The 18,386-nt window shown below is 52.9% G+C and overlaps 2 protein-coding genes across 4 annotated transcripts in view; one reads left to right on the top strand and one right to left on the bottom strand.

Moving 5' to 3' along the window:
* The window catches only part of LOC148221958 (serine protease inhibitor Kazal-type 5-like), a 105,909-nt gene that overhangs the window by 5,886 nt on the left and 81,637 nt on the right, over nucleotides 1-18,386 (top strand). The gene's annotated exons all lie outside the window — the stretch shown is intronic.
* HRH2 (histamine receptor H2) lies at nucleotides 517-12,916 on the bottom strand. Its single transcript, XM_014876050.2, has 4 exons — nucleotides 12,735-12,916; nucleotides 6,238-7,710; nucleotides 3,017-3,182; nucleotides 517-1,272 (listed from the first exon to the last, which is right to left on the bottom strand). Exons 2-3 carry the CDS (start codon nucleotides 7,359-7,361, stop codon nucleotides 3,164-3,166), a joined length of 1,143 nt encoding a protein of 380 aa, XP_014731536.2. The 5' UTR covers nucleotides 7,362-7,710; nucleotides 12,735-12,916; the 3' UTR covers nucleotides 517-1,272; nucleotides 3,017-3,163.

Here is an 18,386-nt window from a genome sequence, read left to right on the forward strand (position 1 = left end):
TGGGATTTGGCTGGGTGCTGGGAGGCACTGGGGCTGCAAAACTCCCCTTTCTCAGCTTTCCTTGCTCTTTGGGTGCTCTTCATTAGGGGTGGAAGGTAGTGCAGAGGTGGCAGATGCTGACACCCGGTGCCGTGGTGGCTCGGGGGGTGTCGAGGAGTGAGTGGGGTGCACTGTGCCGGGTCAGGGAGCCCAGTGGGTGACACCCAGGGTGTGGCCAGAGCTCGGGGCCGGTCCGTGCCCGCAGCAAGCAGGGGGAGCTCCGAGCCAGCGGTGCCGCGCCTGGGGAATGGCAAGGTGTCCCCTGCTCCATCAGCTCAGGGACCAGGGAGGGATCATCTGGTTGGTCCCAGATGTGCTCTGAGGGGCGCCAGCCTTGCCCAGGGAAGCTGTACCTGTGTCTTGGGTGTTTGTGCTGTGTGTCCAGGTTCTGTCCCAGCAGAGGGATGGGGATGGGACAGCAGGGTGGAGCAGGGCAGGGAGGCTCTTTCCAGGAAAAAGTCACAGAAATCAAATATCTCAATTTCCTTTTGTCTTAAATAGATTTTTATATCACTGGTGATTTCTGCACAGGCTCAGGGCAGAAACATCCTCTTTTGGGAGCCTTAGCATTGAGCTGCTGGGGACGGCAGAGCCCGGGGCAAACCCTGGCTGCTCAGTGTCTCCCCAGCAGGCTCCAGGGCTTCTCTTTGCCTTGCAGTAGGGCTGGGACAGGTGGTGTGCTGTAAGGACAGCCCCAGGGATGGGAGACAGCCTTGCCCCAGCAAGGGACAAAGGACTGGGGTGTCCTGTGCATGGACATCCAGCACTCGTGGCTGCCAACACCCACCATGCTGAGCCCTCCTGCCACATCATCCCACCTACCAGGCCCTTGTCCCCTCTGAGAGGTGAATACATCCCTAGGACGCCAGGGAAGGTAGTGCCTGTGTTGCCTTTCTCCATCCTAGGCTGGTCTGCCTGGCACCAAGACCCCCACAGCAGCCCCTCTCCCCCTCCAGCCCGTGCCCTTGCAGCCTGACCCACTGCCATGGGTCTGGAGAGGGCATTCCCATCCCAGCCCTGCTTCCTGACCCAGCCCCTCAGGCATCTCTTCCTGTTGGTGTGAGGCTTGATGCTGAAAGTGTCACTGCCCAGACAGGACAGGGGAGATGTTCTTCTGTAGCTCCTCCAAGGGCTCTTCCAGCACACCACCCTCCTGGGAAGACACTGGGCGGGCAGAGGCCTCTCCAGCAGTGTTTGGGGATGGAATGAATGCCACGTGCCAGAGCAGGGATCCTGCAGGGGAACACAGAGGGTGATCAATGGCTTTACAGGATGCAGATGGGCCCATTTCCCCCCCTCTCCTGCTCCTCAGTGTCAGGGTGCTGCACTCAGCACCTCCGTGCCTGGAGGGGACTGTGGTGTGATGCTGTGAAGATGCTCTCGGCATCCTCGGTTAAATGCTGAGTGCTGACATTTGGGTAGAGCTGAGCAGGCTTGCATCACCCCAAGACCTATCACCCAACTCCCCTCTGAGCAATATCACTTTGCTTTGTGGCTTTCTCTGCCTGTTCTTCCTGTCCCTCGGGCCAGCTAGCAGCAGGGGCTGAGTTGTCAGTCAAAAGTTGATGTCCTGGAGCTGGCAGTGCTCTGCTCCCGGGTGCTGCTTCTCCCATGGCCCGTCTCCCTGCTCTGGGTCAGGGAATTTTTTGGTCAGGTACTCTTTGTTTGGGTATCCTGTACAAGGTGACATTTCTTGTCCCCACCCCCATGGTGCAGAGAGGAAATCTGTGGTCTCACCAGGACCTCAGATCTCCTGCAAACCTCTTCTCCAGACCTCTGCTTCATTCTGCTGATTAGATCAGCAGCCTCTCAGGGGATGGCTGGCATTTTGACTTTACTCATAGAAACTACATGTGTCTTAGAACATATGCCCAGAGATGGAAAGCACGAAGCAGAGAGCTGGAAATGGTGTCCCCCTCTGCCCCTGCTGCTGGGCAGTGACAGCAGCAGAGATGAGTCTGCACTGCCAGGGGGGTGAGAAATCTGCCTGCCCTGGGGACCTTCACTTTGTGCTCTGTGGTTTCCAGACTGGAGGGTTCACTCTGCTCCTCCTGCAGGGCAGCAGTGATGCCTCCCCAAACAGCAGCATATGCATCCTCCAGTCCTCTGGTTGTCCTTCTGCCGCTGGGCAATGGCATTTCCAGGGTCATTCACAGGGAGCACCTCTGAGAAGTGCAGGTTTATGTTGCACCCCAGGGCAGGGGGTCCCTGTACTCCAGCTCTCTCCAGCTGTGTGTGTGGACAGACAGCACCAGCTCTCGTTATTGCTGTGACCTTGGCTAAGGTTAGAAATGTTCAGGGTGTAGCAGGGACCAATTGTGCCCAGCTTCCACAGGTGAGTGACTTTATTTCCCCCCCACACCAAGGCGCAATCAATATGGAGAGCCCAGGCTATCAGCATGTGGAGGTCACGGTGACCTTGCCTGACTTTTCCTGAGAAGGGCTGCACAAAGTGGGGTCTCTGGAGCTGAGAGGCATCCCCATGCATGGCAGTCGTGGCCTCCAGCCCAGCACCACTTGCAGAGAGCAGCACTGCCTGGTGCAGCATCAGCTCTTCACCTCGGGAGCCCTGCCAGCATCTCCGCCAAAGCTGCTGGCAATTTGTGTGGATGTAGGCTTGCATGAAAATGAAGTGTGCTGGGAATTCATGGTCTGAATGCAGCTGCCTCTGCAGTGCATGAGGGACAGGCAGGATGCAGCCTCTTCCTGAGCATCTCAGGCTCCTTCTATAATCCCAAAACTGCAGGGCAGCCACAGAGGGGGCCCCAGCTCTGTGCACCTCCCCTGGGTGTGGGACTTGGTTGGAGAGCAACCAGTGATGGATAAAGGAGTGAGGATGCATCTCTAATGGTATCACCCTTTGCACCAGGTGCCATCAGGAAAGGATGCCTGCACCAGGAAAAATGCAGTGGATGGCACAGCAGGGAGAGCTGCCTCCTCTTTCATTTTCACTCAGTGACCCTGGCCTTGTACTCACCCTGCAGCTCTCGCCTCTGCTGTTGAGTTTCAGGCTGAGGAAAGCTGAGTGTTGTCCTTTCAACCTCACACACAGGATTTTGGAAGAGGGCAGCCAGGAGTTGAAGGCTGGGAGATGTGGGTCCTAGGGCAGCAGGCTGGCTGAGACTCACAGAAAAGCTCCCGTGCTGGAAAGGTTAAATTGCACATGAGGACAGAAAAAAGAGAAAAAGAACAGACCAGTCTGTCAGTGCCAGCCTGGTTGAGCCTGGCTTTGCTCTGTGAAGCACCACAGTGTCTGCCTGAGGCTGGCAGCTGGGGCAGGCATGTTCTGACTAGGACAGTGACCCTTCCCAATGGGAACTGGCTTCTCCTTTGCCCATATATTGTGGCCATGGTCCTGTCCCAAGCTGCTCTAAGCACAGATGACATGCAAGAATGTGATCCACAGCCACTCACTCAGCTCCAGCAATTTCTTCCCTGCTGTTAGTGCTGAATGCTCCCTCTCACGGGATTTTAATATCTCGGAACATCAGAATCTGGTCTCAGAGCCTACAGCCATGAGCATGGCGAGCACCAGGTCCCTTCAGAGCCCTGTCCCACTGCACTGAGGCAGGTTCCTGAGGTCCTTTGGTTTTCTTTACTGGTTTTGTGTGAGTTGCCTTCCTCTCTGATGCCTGGTGGGGAAATGGGAGCAGCTGTCACCCCCCTGCATCTCTGCTTGGCCCTGTACTCTCTGCCCTACCTTGTCCTCACTCATGGAAATGCCCTCCAGCCCCCAGCTGCTGTGGAGGTCCCGTGGATTTTTACTCCCTGCCTTGCTCCTGACTGAGACTCTGAGTGACCCCTGAGACTGGCTGCAGTTCTCCAGTACTTCCACTCTTTGTTAGTCTTTTCCCTATGCCTCATAACTGAAAAGAACATTGTTATTAAGGGCAATGGTTCAAAATTCTGATTTCCCTTGAATAATCCCACGGAGCTTCTCTGAGCAGAGCTCTTCCGAGCTCTGGATGTTCTTATCTGGGGGGTTGTGAGTTTTTTGAATGATTTATGTTGGTCTTTTCCTGTTAACATGTTCAGGGCAGATGACTTGGAACGCTCTGCAGAGAGGAAGGGGGGAGAGGAACCAGCTCGGTTTGTGCTGGGGGTGAAATTGGCTGCCAGGTTTTTGGTGAACAGGTAAATCCTGTGCTCACCTGTCTTGTGTGGTATTAGTTGATCCTGATCATCTGCCAACAGCAGATCTTTGTGTATCTGACTATGGAAAAAAGGGAAGGGACCACATATGATCACTGGTGCATCATTGCTGTGAGGTGAGAGGGCTACGAAGAGAAGGAGAGAAAGTCACAGCAGGTGCTTGAGTAACTCTTATCTGATCGTGAGCAGAAACCATAGTGGTGATGCTCTGTAGGATGGGGGAAACTCTCCGGATTTAGAAAGGTCAAGAAACTTCCCCTTGCTTGAGTGTTCCCTCTGGGGAACCAGGGGAAAAATCTTTTCCACGTGGAAAAGCTGGGAGGGTGAAAGCCAGGAAATCAGTGACCCTGCCCTCTGCCTGAGGAACAGAAACCCATTTTTCTTCCCCTTTTATCTCCCTCCAAGTAATTATTGTCCCTTTGTGGTAAGGCATAATTTTGAGAAGACACTGACATTTATATTCTCTTCTCTCTTGGCTGTGCAGGGAAATCCTGACAGCCTGTTCCCCATCACCAGCTCTTCTGGTTCACCTGCAGAGCCTCAGTACATGAGCTCCTGGTTTGCCCAGGGGCTGCACTTCTGTGTGAGCAAACAAGATAGTTCTCTTTGTCTCTGTATCTTTGCAAAAACACCCTCACCACCTTAGACACATGTTTTCCATATGACTTAATATACAACCTACAATTTACCAAATTTTATAACTTTGGGCTCTTCATTAATTCCTTGGAAACGGAAAAAGGCAGCTCCAGGACCTGCATGCTTGTATTTGTTCACATTAATCCATCCCTTTGTATCTCTTCTGCTGCCCCCCTCCCTTGGGTAAAGTCACATTGGTGCCCTGAGGGAGGCACAATGCTGGCTCAGTCTTTTGGATAGTTCTGAACTTTGGTTCACCTCCCTGAGTTCTCCTTTTGGTGGCTTAAGACTTTCTGGGGCAGGATCAAGGGCACGTGCTGCAAGAACGCACGAGCGCAGCTCCTTTGCTGGCACGCGGGGAGCAGGGAATCAAAGGACTCCTTATCTATGGATGGAAAGTTTCTGGGCTGCTTATCAGGCACTGCTCAGAGGTTAGATTAGTCTCAGGAGCAGCAGATTGACAGCCTGCCTCTCCGTTCTCCTTGTGCGTGGCTGAGTGAACACCTTGGAGTGAGGCAGTGAGAGGGTGGCACAGCCCCATTGGGATGTGGGTGCCCAGGGAGGGGGCTGGGGAGACAGCCTGGCACAGAACTTGCCCACTTCGCTGCCATCCTGCTCCCTCACCACACCCCTTGGTGGGACTGACCCCCGTGACGTGCTTGGGATGATCCTGAGGGAATTTTCGGCTCTAACTTTACATGGGTATTTGTATTTTTAAAAACGTCTGCCAACCTAATTTGGGTGACTGCTGCCCCTTTCCAGAGATGGGAATGAAACTTGCTGTTGGCTGAATTCACTGCTGATGCAAAGCGATGGCTGAAATGCTGAGGATGTGTGGCTTGGATGGGAAGGGAAGTGGCTGAGCAGCTCTGCAGGGAGCTGGGAATCCAGATCTTGGCTCCTGCAGGGACTATCAGCCTGGCTGCAGGTGCTCTGACTGTGCCCCAGAACTAATTCCCATTTTCTCCTCTGTGATGGACAGTCACCTTTCCTGGCCCCTGAAGCTCTGCTCTGTGTCACTGGGACATGGCTGATTTTGGGGAGCAGCCCCAGCTAACAGCTTCACCCCGTTCTGTACAGCAAATTCTGGTGGCAACTGTCCCCATTAACCAGCAAAGCCAGGGGACATTTTGTGCTCCCTGTGAACAGTGGCAATTCCAGGGGAGGAATTCCATATGGGAAGCTGGAGTACCTGGAGTCGTGCTGCCGGCATGGAGGGGATGTAAGCTGGGCTCCTGTGAGTCGTGATGAATTTCTGAGTGGCTGAATTTAGGAGTTGCCTGGCCAAGGATCTCCTGCTGGGGTACCATTTGTTGCTTAAAAGTCCATGGACAATATGGGGTCCCCCCTCTGCCTTCCTCTCTGGGGACAGACCTACCATCAAAGTGCCCAGTGTAGGGAGGCTCTTACCTCTTGAGAGCTCCATCAGTGAGCAGGGTCCCCTTCTCGTTCCTCACCTCCAGTTTCAAAGGTTTACCCTCCTGCCTGCCCTGGCCCTGCCTGCCCCTGGGCTGGGCCTTCTGGAGGGGAGGCAGGTGGGAGTTCCTGGGGTGTCCTGTCCTCCAGCAGTGCAGCAAGTGCTGGTATGCCAGTCGGAAATCCCTGTTGAGTGTCCCATAGAGGATGGGGTTCAGAGCTGAGTTGGCATAGCCCAGCCAGAGCACAATGGACATGGGGGTGCCTTTGACCCTGCTGTCCCCCCACACCCCCCGGTAGGTGAACACGGTGAAATAGGGGAACCAGCACACGATGAAGGCTCCCAGCACCACTGCCAGCGTCACGGTGGCTTTGTGCTCTTTCACCATGGGTGGCATGGGTGTGTTGCCCCACGTGTGGTTTATCCTCTTGGCTTGCTCCCTTGCTATCTTGAGTATCCGGTAGTAGGTGATGCACATGATGACCAAAGGGATGTAGAAGGTGAGCAAGGAGTCCACTAGCCCATACACAGGGTTCACTGCCAGCATGCACTCCGTGCTGCAGGTGGGGTCTGTGTCTTGCTCTGCTGTCCAGTTTTTGGTGTTCCAGCCCAGGTGGATGGGTAGGAAGGATACCATCAGTGAAACGGTCCAAATAACAACCAAAGCCACGGCCACCCGGGAGGGGGTGACCACCTGGCAGTAGCGGAGCGGGGTGGTGACAGCAAAGTAGCGGTCCAGGCTGATCATGAAGAGGTTGAGGATGGAGGCCGTGCACAGCATGACGTCCAGGCTGGTGTAGATGTTGCACAAAATGCTGCCAAAGGGCCACTCCCTGGAGAGTTCATAGAAAGCAGAGAATGGCAGCACCAGAAGGCCCAGCAGCAGGTCTGTGATGGCCAAGGAGACAATGAAGCAGTTTGTCAAGCTGCGGAGCCGGCGGTCGAGGGTGACGGCCAGGCAGACGATGATGTTACCACAGAGAGTGATCACGATGAGGATGGTGAGGCAGAACCCGACTACCAGCTGCAGGGGAAGGTCCATCCTTTTCTGAGAGCTTGTGTGGTTGTAGCATGGATCCATGGTGTCACTGCAAGGATGGAGCAGTCCTGCTCTCATCAGCTCCAAAGCTGCTTGGAGTGAGCCTGTACCAGGCAGGCCTACAGCCCTTCCCAAAGTGACCCTTATCCTACAGTGACCTGGGAGAACATTACAGAGTCACTTTACATGTTCAGCATTGTGTGCTGGGAATGACACGGTCTAGGAAGATGTGGAACTGCAAGTCATTTGTGCCTGTTGGTCCCCTCTGGGAGCTCAGTGCGACTGCTTCTTTTCCTTTCTTGCCTTCTCATTTCCTCTGAGTGACCATTGGGTCAGGTCCTTTGGGCTCTCATGCCCTCTGCATGTTTGGTTGATGACAGTGGTCAGCAGTGCTCCAGCAGGGACAGAGCTGCCTCCCAAGGATAACCTGCAGAAGAAAGTGTTTGTTGAGGCCCTGGCACAGGTTACCCAGAGAAGCTGTGGCTGCCCCATCCCTGGAAGTGTTCAAGACCATGCTGGATAAGGCTCTGAGCACCTGGTCTAGTAGTGGGTGTCCCTGCCCTTGGCAGAGGGGTGGAATGAAATCTGTAAGATCCTCTCCAACCCAAGCCCTTCTGTGATTCTGTAAGGGCATCAAGTCAGAGCTGCAGTGGGCAAAGACCCTTTGAGCTTCCCCTCAAACCCCTCCAGAAACAGGGTGTCTGTACCTCCCTGGCTGCTCCAGCCCACTTAAACCCAAACTGAAAAGTCCTTTGGCAGCCAGGCACCCGTGTTCCTGCCAGATGGGCCCTCTCAGCCCTAGAGGTGCCCATGTAATGTAGGGATGTTGAGAGAAGGGATTTTAAAACTGTCACATTTCCCATAGGCTCACAATAAAAGTGAGAATGAGGAAGATATGAGGAAACAATTTTACTGAGAAAGCAGTCCTTATGCAATCCAGCAAAATTAGTCACGACTACCCAATTTCTGAATCTTGGCTGTGACTGCCAATCTCATTAAACTTTGCCCTTGTATCTGTGCTTTGCAGCAGCCCAATGCCTAGGGTTGGTCCTTGCCATCACAAATCACAGCAGCTCCTGTAGCCTGTATAGGAAATCCCCACTCTACTCTGCATACTGGGAGGGAAGAAGAATATCCCTTGCAGATTTACTTTTTTTGGTTGTTTTCTATTTGGATACAAATAACAAATAGCCACATTTTGCAAGGGCAGAAACAACAGAGCAAACCATTCTAACTTATAAATGAGATGCTGATTATGGGGATCTCCAAGACGCTGCCACTACTAGACTCAAAGGGGACTTGTGTCCTTGACTGGAAGCAATATCTATGTTGGGAAGATACCTAAAGGGGAATTGAGGCAGTGCAGGGACAAGAAAGAGGGAAGAGGAACTGGACTGACTTGCTGACCCTCATGGATCTGCCTGTGTCCAAGCTGTGGTCTCCCACCAGGAGCTCCCCAGATGACATGAGGGGTGTCCCCATCCTCCTCAACGTGCTGGTGTGGGAGAGCTGCACTGGTCTCTGTGGGTGGTGCACGACCCAGGCTCTGCACCCCGTGGAGCAGCACTGAAACCTCCCCAGTGGTGCCCAGCATTGTGCAGGAAGGTGGAGCTGATTCTCTGCGCTGCAGAGATGGAGCACTCAGAAAAAACTCCAGGAAAGGAAAAGGTCCAGCCTTGTCAGAGGACAAAGGTGAGATTTTGAAGTTAAACTCCCCCTGCAACAACAAGATAACACTGTGGTACAGGTTGAAATATTCTTTAGATGATTTATGTCTTTGACTCAAGTCTAAAGGCAAGGGGGCCACGGGAGGGAGTCTACCAGGAAGACTGCATGAGTAACAACCACTGATTGCAAGGAGCCATACAGAGGAGAGATTGGGACTGGACCACTGAGATTAGAGGCGATTCCCACAGCCCTCCTGCTTCTAAAGGTATGGAAGGCAACAAGCCATGAACCAGCCCATGGGAAACCTTTTGCTGAGCAGAGCAAACTCATTGCGAGACCTCTGAGTTTGGGTGCTTGGGACTGAGGCTGATGGGAGAGGGATGTGATGCTTTCAGCCATGGCAGCAGCATGTGGAGCAGTTCCTCACCTCCAGCTGCAGCACAGGCTCTTGCCATGGAAAGCTCTTTGTTCACTCACAAAAGGAGTGTGGAACAAGCTGAACGCTGCCTGCCCACTGACGGCAGCGAGGAGAACAGGTTGTTCCCACAGAAGGGTATTTCCAAGTGAAAGGGATGTGTTTTCATTGCTCCCAACATGTGGAAATGGCAGATTAAATTATAGGGGGAGTAGCACTCTTAGAAAAGGCTGTGGGTGGATGGCAGCCTCCTACGTGGCTGCTTCACCACACACCAACAACCTGCTCCTGCCTCTGGCTCTTGCAGCTCACTTGGGCTCTGCTGGTGGGATCCAGCCCTGGGCACAATCTGCTGTGGTGCCAGGGCAGCTCCTGGTGCAGCCCTGCACTGCAGACGTGCCCAGGAGGAGTTTTGCTTCTTATTGCTTTTTCAGATTAGCTCAGGCCAAGGGGGGACAGAGGTGTCCTCATCCCTGCAGAGGAGCTCAGGTAGTGCTGGGGGCTCTGTGGCTCCATGTGGGCTGCAGGGCTCAGCTGCCTGCAAACACTTGGGATGTTCCTCCATGGAATGGGGCAGGACCTGCCTGCTGACAGCTTGGATGTGTGATGGTGCAGCCCTAACTGTGGTGGAGGTGCAGGAGACTTTCCTGTATCCCTCAGCCAGATTATCTCATGGAAACTCCCCCAGGAGAGCATAGCCTCTGGACATGGCTTTGCAGGAAAAGCAGACTGGTATAGAAGGGGGGCTGTCAGCTCAGTGCCATCAGGACACAGACCCCAGCTCAGAGCTCTCTCCTGGAGCATTGGCTCTCCGTGACTCCACATGTGCCCCTGGCTCTCTGCCCAGGTCACTCACAGCCACCTTCAATACCTGTGTCCTCTGCTCCTGTTGTGTTTTGGCAGAGCAAGTTGATTTCCTTCTTGAGGTACGAGTGGAGCAGCTGTTTCCTATGGCAGTCTTTCCAGCCACAGCCAGAATAAATGATACCTTTCCAGCCCTGTCTCACCAGGCAGCTTTTACATTTACCTGATTATGCTCATTATCACAGCCTGGACTTGCTCCTGGTTCAAAATCACCCTCCTGACATTGAAGGAACCAGAGCAGGGTGCTGCTTCTGGGTCATCTTTCTTATGTCCTATGGTGTTTTCAGCTGCTTAGAGTAGCAATTTTTTTTTAGACCCTAAGCATGGGAGCTTGTGCCAGCCCAATGTGTTTCTGTTAATCTTCAGATCCTCTGGTTCTTTTCCTCTAGTACTTAGTCCCTTGTCCAGTGCAGAACTTTTCCCACATTTCTCACCCGTACATTTCTATTAAAGGAACCCCAATTTTCTGAGCCAAGATCACTAATGAAAACCATTAAAAAAAATTTACCTCTAGGCTGATCTTTAAGGAACTCTGTTAATAGCCTTCTCTGGTGCATTAATGATCCTTCTGCTGTAATATCCTAACGTCTCCCCATTATCCTCTTCACAATTCTCACAGTAATTTCTGCTTTTTCTTGCCTGAACAGGTATTTTCTGCTCTGTTGCAGTCCATGTTACATTTGATCCACTGTGTTCCCCTTTAAAATGGCATTTATCTCCTCTGAGGAGGAGGCTGTGATTTATTCAGGGAAAATTTCTGTTGCATTTTACCTTTTTATTCCTCCTCCCCATCTCTCAGCATCCTTTCCTCCAACATGATTGATTCCAGCACTTGGTGCACTTTTGCAGTAAGATTAATGGGATGCAGTGCCGGCTCCGGCAGGGAATGCATTGGCTGCTCTCCCTTCCTGTGCTTCCACTTCTGGCATAACAAGTTTGTTTTGAACCTGTTAAAAGCCTGGGTACATCGGCACCATGAGCAGACACATGGGCAGAGAGGAGCACTCAGGAAGTGCCTGAATGTGGCAGCCACACTTTGGGAAGTATTTCCCACTTCTGGAAAGGACAGAGGTGTGTGGAGGCTCAGCAGAAGCGCCACATGGAGCCTCTTAGCTCTGTCCTAGGGACAGGAGGGGTGTGCCCTTGCAGACCTGAAATGATCCTCTGCTTCCCATGATAGCTGCTTCCTGAGAAAAGTGCCTTCCACTTAGGAGCAAAGTGCATTCCCTGGCCATGCAGAGCTCGCAGCAGAGCATCATGGCTTTTTCTAAAATTATATTCAACTCCTTACAGAGATTGAACATCTGGGCATGCTGGGAGAGGTATTTTAGCCAAGAGACTGGCACGAGTGTGGGGGTTTCTTCTGGTCTGAGAGAGGGTGCTTGAGGTCTGATGGTGGGAATTGCCAAGCTCTCAAGCTGGGAATGGGCTTCTAGATCCCCTGCCAGGCCCATAAACCTGATTCACAATGAGACAAGAGCAAATTTATCAGAGGTAGGGCTTGAAGGCAATGTGAGAGAGGACAAATGTGAGGGGACACTGGTGTCCTGCCTGGCTGCATCCCCAGACGCTTCTGTCCCTGTTCTTTGGGCTTCTCCAGAGCCTGGTGCTCTCTCTGCCCTATCCCAGTGTGATGTCTGATACAAAGCAGCAATCATTGCCTATTGAGGAGCTGAGGGAGGCAGGACAAAATTCCCATCGCTGCCACCAGCCCTCCATCATGCTTCCCCAGGAGGAAAGGGACTCTGTGGGTAAGAAGCTGTTAAGGACTCCTGAAATCAGAAAATGTGAAGAGGAATGTGGAAAAATGGAACCCAGCAGAGCAGTCAGCAAGTTGAAAGTTTGCTCAGCAGACAGTGTCCAGGAAAGATGAAACTGAAAACGGAAGTGTTGGGCTCATGGGTGTGCTTGGAGTGCCCGAGTTTCCAGGATTCAGCCTCCTGCTGAAGCTGATTTTGGACAGGGACAGAGAGCACTGTGCATCCCTGGGCAGTGCCCATCCCTCCTGTGCTACAGCTCAGCCTGAGGCTATCCTGCCCTGAAGATCTGACCATGCTCTGGGATGGGGCAGCAGCAGATCCCCACCAGCTGCCAGGGTGTGCAGGGCTGGATGGAAGCGCTGGAGTGCTCAGGGAAAAGGCTCGGGCAGGTCAGTGTGAGAAGTCAGCAGCAACCCTCGTGGGGAGGCTGCTCGGGCAGAGATGCTGCACGCCACAGATGTGCAGGGCTCTGAACCCATGTCCTTCTTCTAACCCTGTTCTCAGATGTTCTCAGATCCAGCTGTCCCCACCAGCAACAGCCAAAAAATCCCCAAACTGGCCTCCAGTCCAGACAGCACAGGATGCTGATGGCACCAGCGTCTGACGAGTGACACCCTCTTGCTCTGACCCAGCTGGCCCATCGCAACATCCCACTCAGCAGGGACCCACCACCCCTTCTGAATCTCACTTAGAAAGTATTTTACCGGCGTAACAACTCAGCAAGAAGTAAGGCAAAAGCTTTACCTGGGAAAGGTGCTGCTGCTTTCTCACAGCTCCTGAGCGTGTGGGAGACTTCAGTGGCTGCACTGGTCCAACTTTCCCCCGGTGTGTGGCTCAGTTGTGAAGGCAGAAGCGTGTGCTGCGAGCCTCGGCTGTCTCGGTCTCTCTCCTCTCCTCCTCCCTTGCTCCCTCCCTCCTCTGGAACCAACCTCCCTCCTTCTCTCGTACCAATATCTAGGCAGCGGTGACTGCAACATGAGTCAGACTTCAAGTGGGTGGGGTCAGGGCTGTGAACTCAGACACTGAGGTTATCATCCGGCAAATTTGAAATGCTGAAAGTGAGCCCAGCTCCGAGCACATGGCGTGTCGGGCTCTGCCGAGCCGTGCCTGGCACACAGAGGGGGGTGGGATGCCTGCTGCCTCCCGCTGCTGTTTTCTTGAGTGATACCATCACCTTCCTCACTCACCTGAAGTTTTGGGGCCCTTGCTGCTGGTTTGCCATGTGCTAAGGTTCCTTCCCTCCCTCCTGGCTGTATTCTGCAGGCACGCACTTGCCTGCTGTCGGGAGCCCTGATGCTGTGTCACTCACTCACTCACTCCCAATTTTTGGCTTTGCAATCCCTGTGAGCCCCCGAGAGCAAGCACAGCTGAGCATGGAGTGGGATATCAGAGGTGGCTCAGGGAGGATGGTGACTCTTGTCTTGCACTGGGGACAGATAAGGATGAAGGTGAGGTGGCTGTAAAGTGGGTGGAGGAAGCTGGAGCCCAGCCAGCTCTGGGGTGCAGAAGTGCTCCCTGTGCAAGTGGACGTGGCAGGAAAAGCCTCCACTGTTTCATCTTCCCCTTAAGGCTGCACTCACCTCTCCTGAAAGTTGTCTCCTTTGCGTGCAATAGCAGGGAGGAACCACACGAAATGACAAACAGGCAGTGACAGCCTTTCATGTCTCTCAAATCTTTCATCTGTGGGTCTCAAAGTGCTGTGCAAATATCAGCTGCTGGGCCAGCTGTGCGAGGACCTGTTTCCCCTTTTAGCTCTCCCTCCTGAGCAGGGCAGATCCCGGGTTGGCAGCAGAACTCCAGCGAAGCTTGGCCGGGGGAGAGCAGCACAGGCAGCAATGCCCTGTGAAGGAGGTGCTTCAGTCCCTACCAGCTGCTTCCAAGCTCCCCGTGCAAATAGCCAAGGATGGACATATTACAGTCTGGATGTGGCCCTGGGCACATTCCCTGCTGCTGCCCCAATGCCCTGCACTGGGAATGGAGAGCACATCCCAGCCTCCCTCTCTGCCAAGCAGGGATACCGGTGGCACTGGAACACAGACCAGAATGCCTTTGATCTGTTTATCTCTGCAGACCAAAGCACAAATCTATCTTTAATAAGCTTATGATCTGCTGGAACTAGAGAGTTTTCCTGCTGATCAGCATCCCTGTGATGTGTGTGGGGTAGCTCAGCTGTGGACTGACTGCCAGATGCTTCTCTAGTGGCTGGGGTGTACAGAGTGCGGACGAGGGGGGAATCCCTCCTCACAAACAAGATTCAAATCTGCTCAGGAATGTCTGTGTCAGCCAAAGTCGCTGGAGTGTTCATTTATTACAGAGGGCCTCGCTTGGCTCTGCTCTATGGGGGATTTTTCATCAGGAAGTGTCAGGATGGGAAGTGCCATGTAGGGACAAAGTGTTCTGGTTATTGGGACAGGATTCCCTCTCCAGCACCCTTGCACTAATTCTTCCCAACAAAAGGTCTCTGCTGTCCATGGGGCAGGCTCTGAGTCCAGCATGTTCTATCTTCCCAAAGCCTCTGGAGAAATTTGAGGGTATATTTTGGGATGCAGGGGCATCTGGGTCATAGGGAAGCCCACCACTTCTGCAAACCCTTGGGCACAGGAGACCCTCAAACCCTGACCCTGTGCAATGGCTGTGGAGCCCCTGAGGGGCCCTATGGGGTCATACCCTCAGTGTGAGTTCCCTGGAGGGGGTGCAGCCTGCATGGACTGTGCAAGGAGCGTGGGAAAGCAGCTGGATCTCGAGCTGAAAGGAGCAGGGGCATTCCTGGTGGCATGGAGTGCTGTGCTCTGTGCATCTGCACAGGGAAGTGGCAGATGTGACACCGCAGAGCCTGTGGCTGGAAATCATCACTGTTGGCAAGCTCTGAAAAGGAAGGAGGCACTGGCTACTCATCAGACCTGATGGCTGACCTGCCACATGGCCACCTTGACCAGGCTCGCTGGGCTGCACGGGGCAGGCAGCAACCAGGGACACTGGGAATCTGGAACATTTCCTGAGTGGGCTGTGCAGAGCCAAGGAGTGAGTAATGAGTCAGGAAATGGCAAGAGGTCTCTGACATTCTGGGTTTATGCGTGTGTAAGCAGCAGTTATTAAAGGCTACAGCAATGCTGGGAGAGGGAAAAGTGCAAGAGAAGCCAGGAAAAGTTTGGAACTCCAGGAATGTAAGATTTGGCAGAGAAAAGCCTCGTATGGTGAAGATATGCCTGGAAGGTAGCATCCAACCTGGATATCACATGTGGCAGCTCAGCTCTGAGAAGGGCTCGGAGGTGCAGCTCTGTGCTGCTCTCCCCAGCATGAGCTGGGTTTGGAAAAGCCAAAGGAGGAGGGGTAAGGGGAGTAGAAAATATGTAGAAAACAAAGCATCTAGATGCAGAGCAGCTCCTTGGGCAGTGCAGGCTGAGAGGAGTTGGTGTCCTGTTGGGTTTTAGAGACATTTGTATGGACTCTGGCAGAAGATTGTGGATTAGGAAATAGAATTGTGCTGAGTTGTTTCCTCAGGAAAAACCAAAAGTAAAAAGCTATGGAAAGGTACTGACCCCACTACAGGCTGCTGAACTTCCTGGCTAGCAGGCAGAGGCCAGTAACTTACTCGAATCATTTGAATACTTTGATTTCCAGCAGATTATATATACAATGCAAATAAAGGACATAGACCTCCCCGACGGGCTAATAAGCTTTTCTCCTTTTTAAACAAATAATTTCCAGTTAAATCCTGTCCTGGACAAAAAAAAATAAATCATGTTAGAAATCTCTGATATTCCCTGGAAGGGACTGTGTAAGCCACAGCAAACTCGTGGGAAATAAGTATTACAGGGAAAGGACACGTTAAACATCTGCAGTGGGTCTGGGGCTGTGCAAGGAATTTCTCCTGCCCACAGACTGGGCAGCTCCCCAGGGTGGTGGGAGACCTTTGCTGAGGGGGCTGAGCTCCAGTGCAACATCCTGCTTGCGTATGTATTTCTGGCATGCTATTAATCCTGGCCATTCCAGGAATATCTCTACCCAAAAGCACCTTTCCTGTACGGAGATGCATGTAATGGAAAAGAAGAGAATGCTCAGGCCTTTCCCACCCTTTTGTTTTCTGCAATGCTGATCCCAAGGGCGCTTAGCAGGATCCCATCTGCTGTGATATAGTGTCAGACTACAGACACAGTCTGTGACATACATATTAAGCTTCTCTGAGTGCAGAGAGAGGATGTTAGAGGTTTATTTCCAGGTTGTCGGTCTGTTTCTGTTACACAAAGCTCTCCAAGCTCTAAGGAGTACTAGAGAGTGCTGCTGGCTCCACACTACTACGGAGCTCCTTCAGGGAATTGAAGGCTCACATTTTCCAGTGTGTCCAGGGTCAAAGGAAGGTCCTCATCTCACTCTAACAGAGCTGTCCTAGGTTAAACCAGGCCAGGGAGGAGCAACCTCCTGATGTGGACACCAGCACAGGGGTTTTCATGTCTCTGGTGCACTGTAAAGAGAAAAGGATCAGCTGAGGTCCATGAGAGGGGGTGAAAGTGATTTCCTCCAAGCCACAAGGATGTGAGAGGAGCAGGAGCCTTGGCAGGGTGTGACTGACCCCTGGGTGCACGGGTCTTTCCCTGGAAGGGTGCAACTCGCTCTGCCTCCCATGAATGGATCTTTATGGGCTCTATCACTAATCTTGCTGAATGCAATTGTGCAAACCCTTGATTTCCAGATAAATATTTAATTCTCTTCCAAGCACCACTGAGATTGTGGCCTAGGCAATAACTTGTGCTTAATTTGGGGTTATGCAAAGCTGTTGGTCTCTGTGTGAAGGACGCTGAGCCATGGTCCAGGAGCAGGGTGGGACAATGAAACACTCTTCATTTTACACGTGCTCAGACCCCTCCCAGCGTCCCTGGCCCTCTGTCAGGAAGATCAGCCAATTTCGAGGGAATGAGCTGTTTGGAGTTCAATCTGCTCCGTGTATGTAAGGGCCTGTTGTGAGGCTGTTTGGGTGGTTTAGGAGCCCTCAGGTCTGGAAGGCAGTTCCTGCCCTGGTCTTATCACAGGGAATGATTCCTTGCTGGAGGCCAAGGTGCTTCCAAAGCCTTTCCCAGTAAAGCTGGCAGGAGGCTGTGCTGCTGGGCACGGGGCAGGAATGAAAGGATTAGCAAAACGCTCTCCTGCAGCGGGACTGCTGTGGGGCTGGCAAGCAGCACAGGGCTCTGGGCATGGAGCTGGCTGCAGGCATTTCCCAGGCAGGCTGCTGGCCACCAGCTCCCACCCTTTGTGGGGACCCTGCTGTGCCCCTGCCTGAGCTGCCAGCACGAGCAGATGGGGCAGGGGAGGCCCTGCAAGGAGGGAGGATGCAGGGGGACCATGAAGCCAAAGCAGTGCTGAGGTGTTCCCAGCATGGGATGAGGAGCTGGAGGGCACCAGCAACGTGTTGGTCTGTGTCACCTCCATCTCCTGTCCCACTGCTGGTAACTTTGTCAAAACTGTGTCTGTGGGATGCTGATCCCTGGTGCAGTGGTGCTGCAGCTGCAGGTCAGGCAGGACTGGGTTAAAGCAGTAGAGGATCTCTCTGCCCTGAACCACAGTGTGAATGTCCCCTGCTGCAGGTGGGCATTTCACAGTCCCAGGCTGGATTCTACCTGGCACCAGCCTCCCCCTTGTCTCCTGAGGACCCGGAGCATCTACCAGGGTGAGCAAAGCCAACAATTCTCTTCATGGAGGCTAAAAAGCTCCAAGGGTGAGGAGCACACGTGGTAGAGGCCTGGAGAACATGTCCTCTGAGAAAAGACTGATGGGATTTTGACAGAACAGATCTCATAACCTGCTCATATTTCCAGTTTCACCACAGGGGAAGTGAGTAGGAGCTCTGTACCCCTGAGAGACATAGCAGCGAGGGGCTTAGAGTGCAAAACCTAAGATTAATTTAGACTTACTCATCATAAGGATAGTCATGTACTAGAAGGAATTTCCTAAGGAATTGTAGCTTAGACACTGTCCTGAAGTCATCAGGGGGTTGGAGCACCTGGCAAGAGGCACGGCAAGCAGCAGCTACCCCTTGCACTGCTTTCACATCTTCCATCTCCACAACCCCCTGTACCATGAGCTTCTAGGAACCATCAGTGTGGGAATGGCTGTAGCTGCCCAGAGCAACAGATCTGCTGTCTAATAATAATCACCTATCAAAAAAAAAAAAAAAAAAAAAAGAAAAAAGCAGGCAATGAAATGTGCCTGGAGCTTCCCCTGCAAACCACAAGCTGAGGCTTGTGACAGGCACTCAGTAACAGCCGTGCTGTGCCCAGGGTGGGATCACCTCTGGACTGGTCCTGCCTTGTGCAGGAAGTGTGAGAGCCAGCATTGTGAGGCCACAAATTCTAAACTTTTTTTTTCACCCCTTACACGGCCTGGAATGAGGCCAAAAGCGTA

The sequence above is a fragment of the Sturnus vulgaris genome, chromosome 15 (genome assembly GCF_052056855.1).
Source record: "Sturnus vulgaris isolate bStuVul1 chromosome 15, bStuVul1.hap1, whole genome shotgun sequence".
NCBI lineage: Eukaryota > Metazoa > Chordata > Aves > Passeriformes > Sturnidae > Sturnus > Sturnus vulgaris.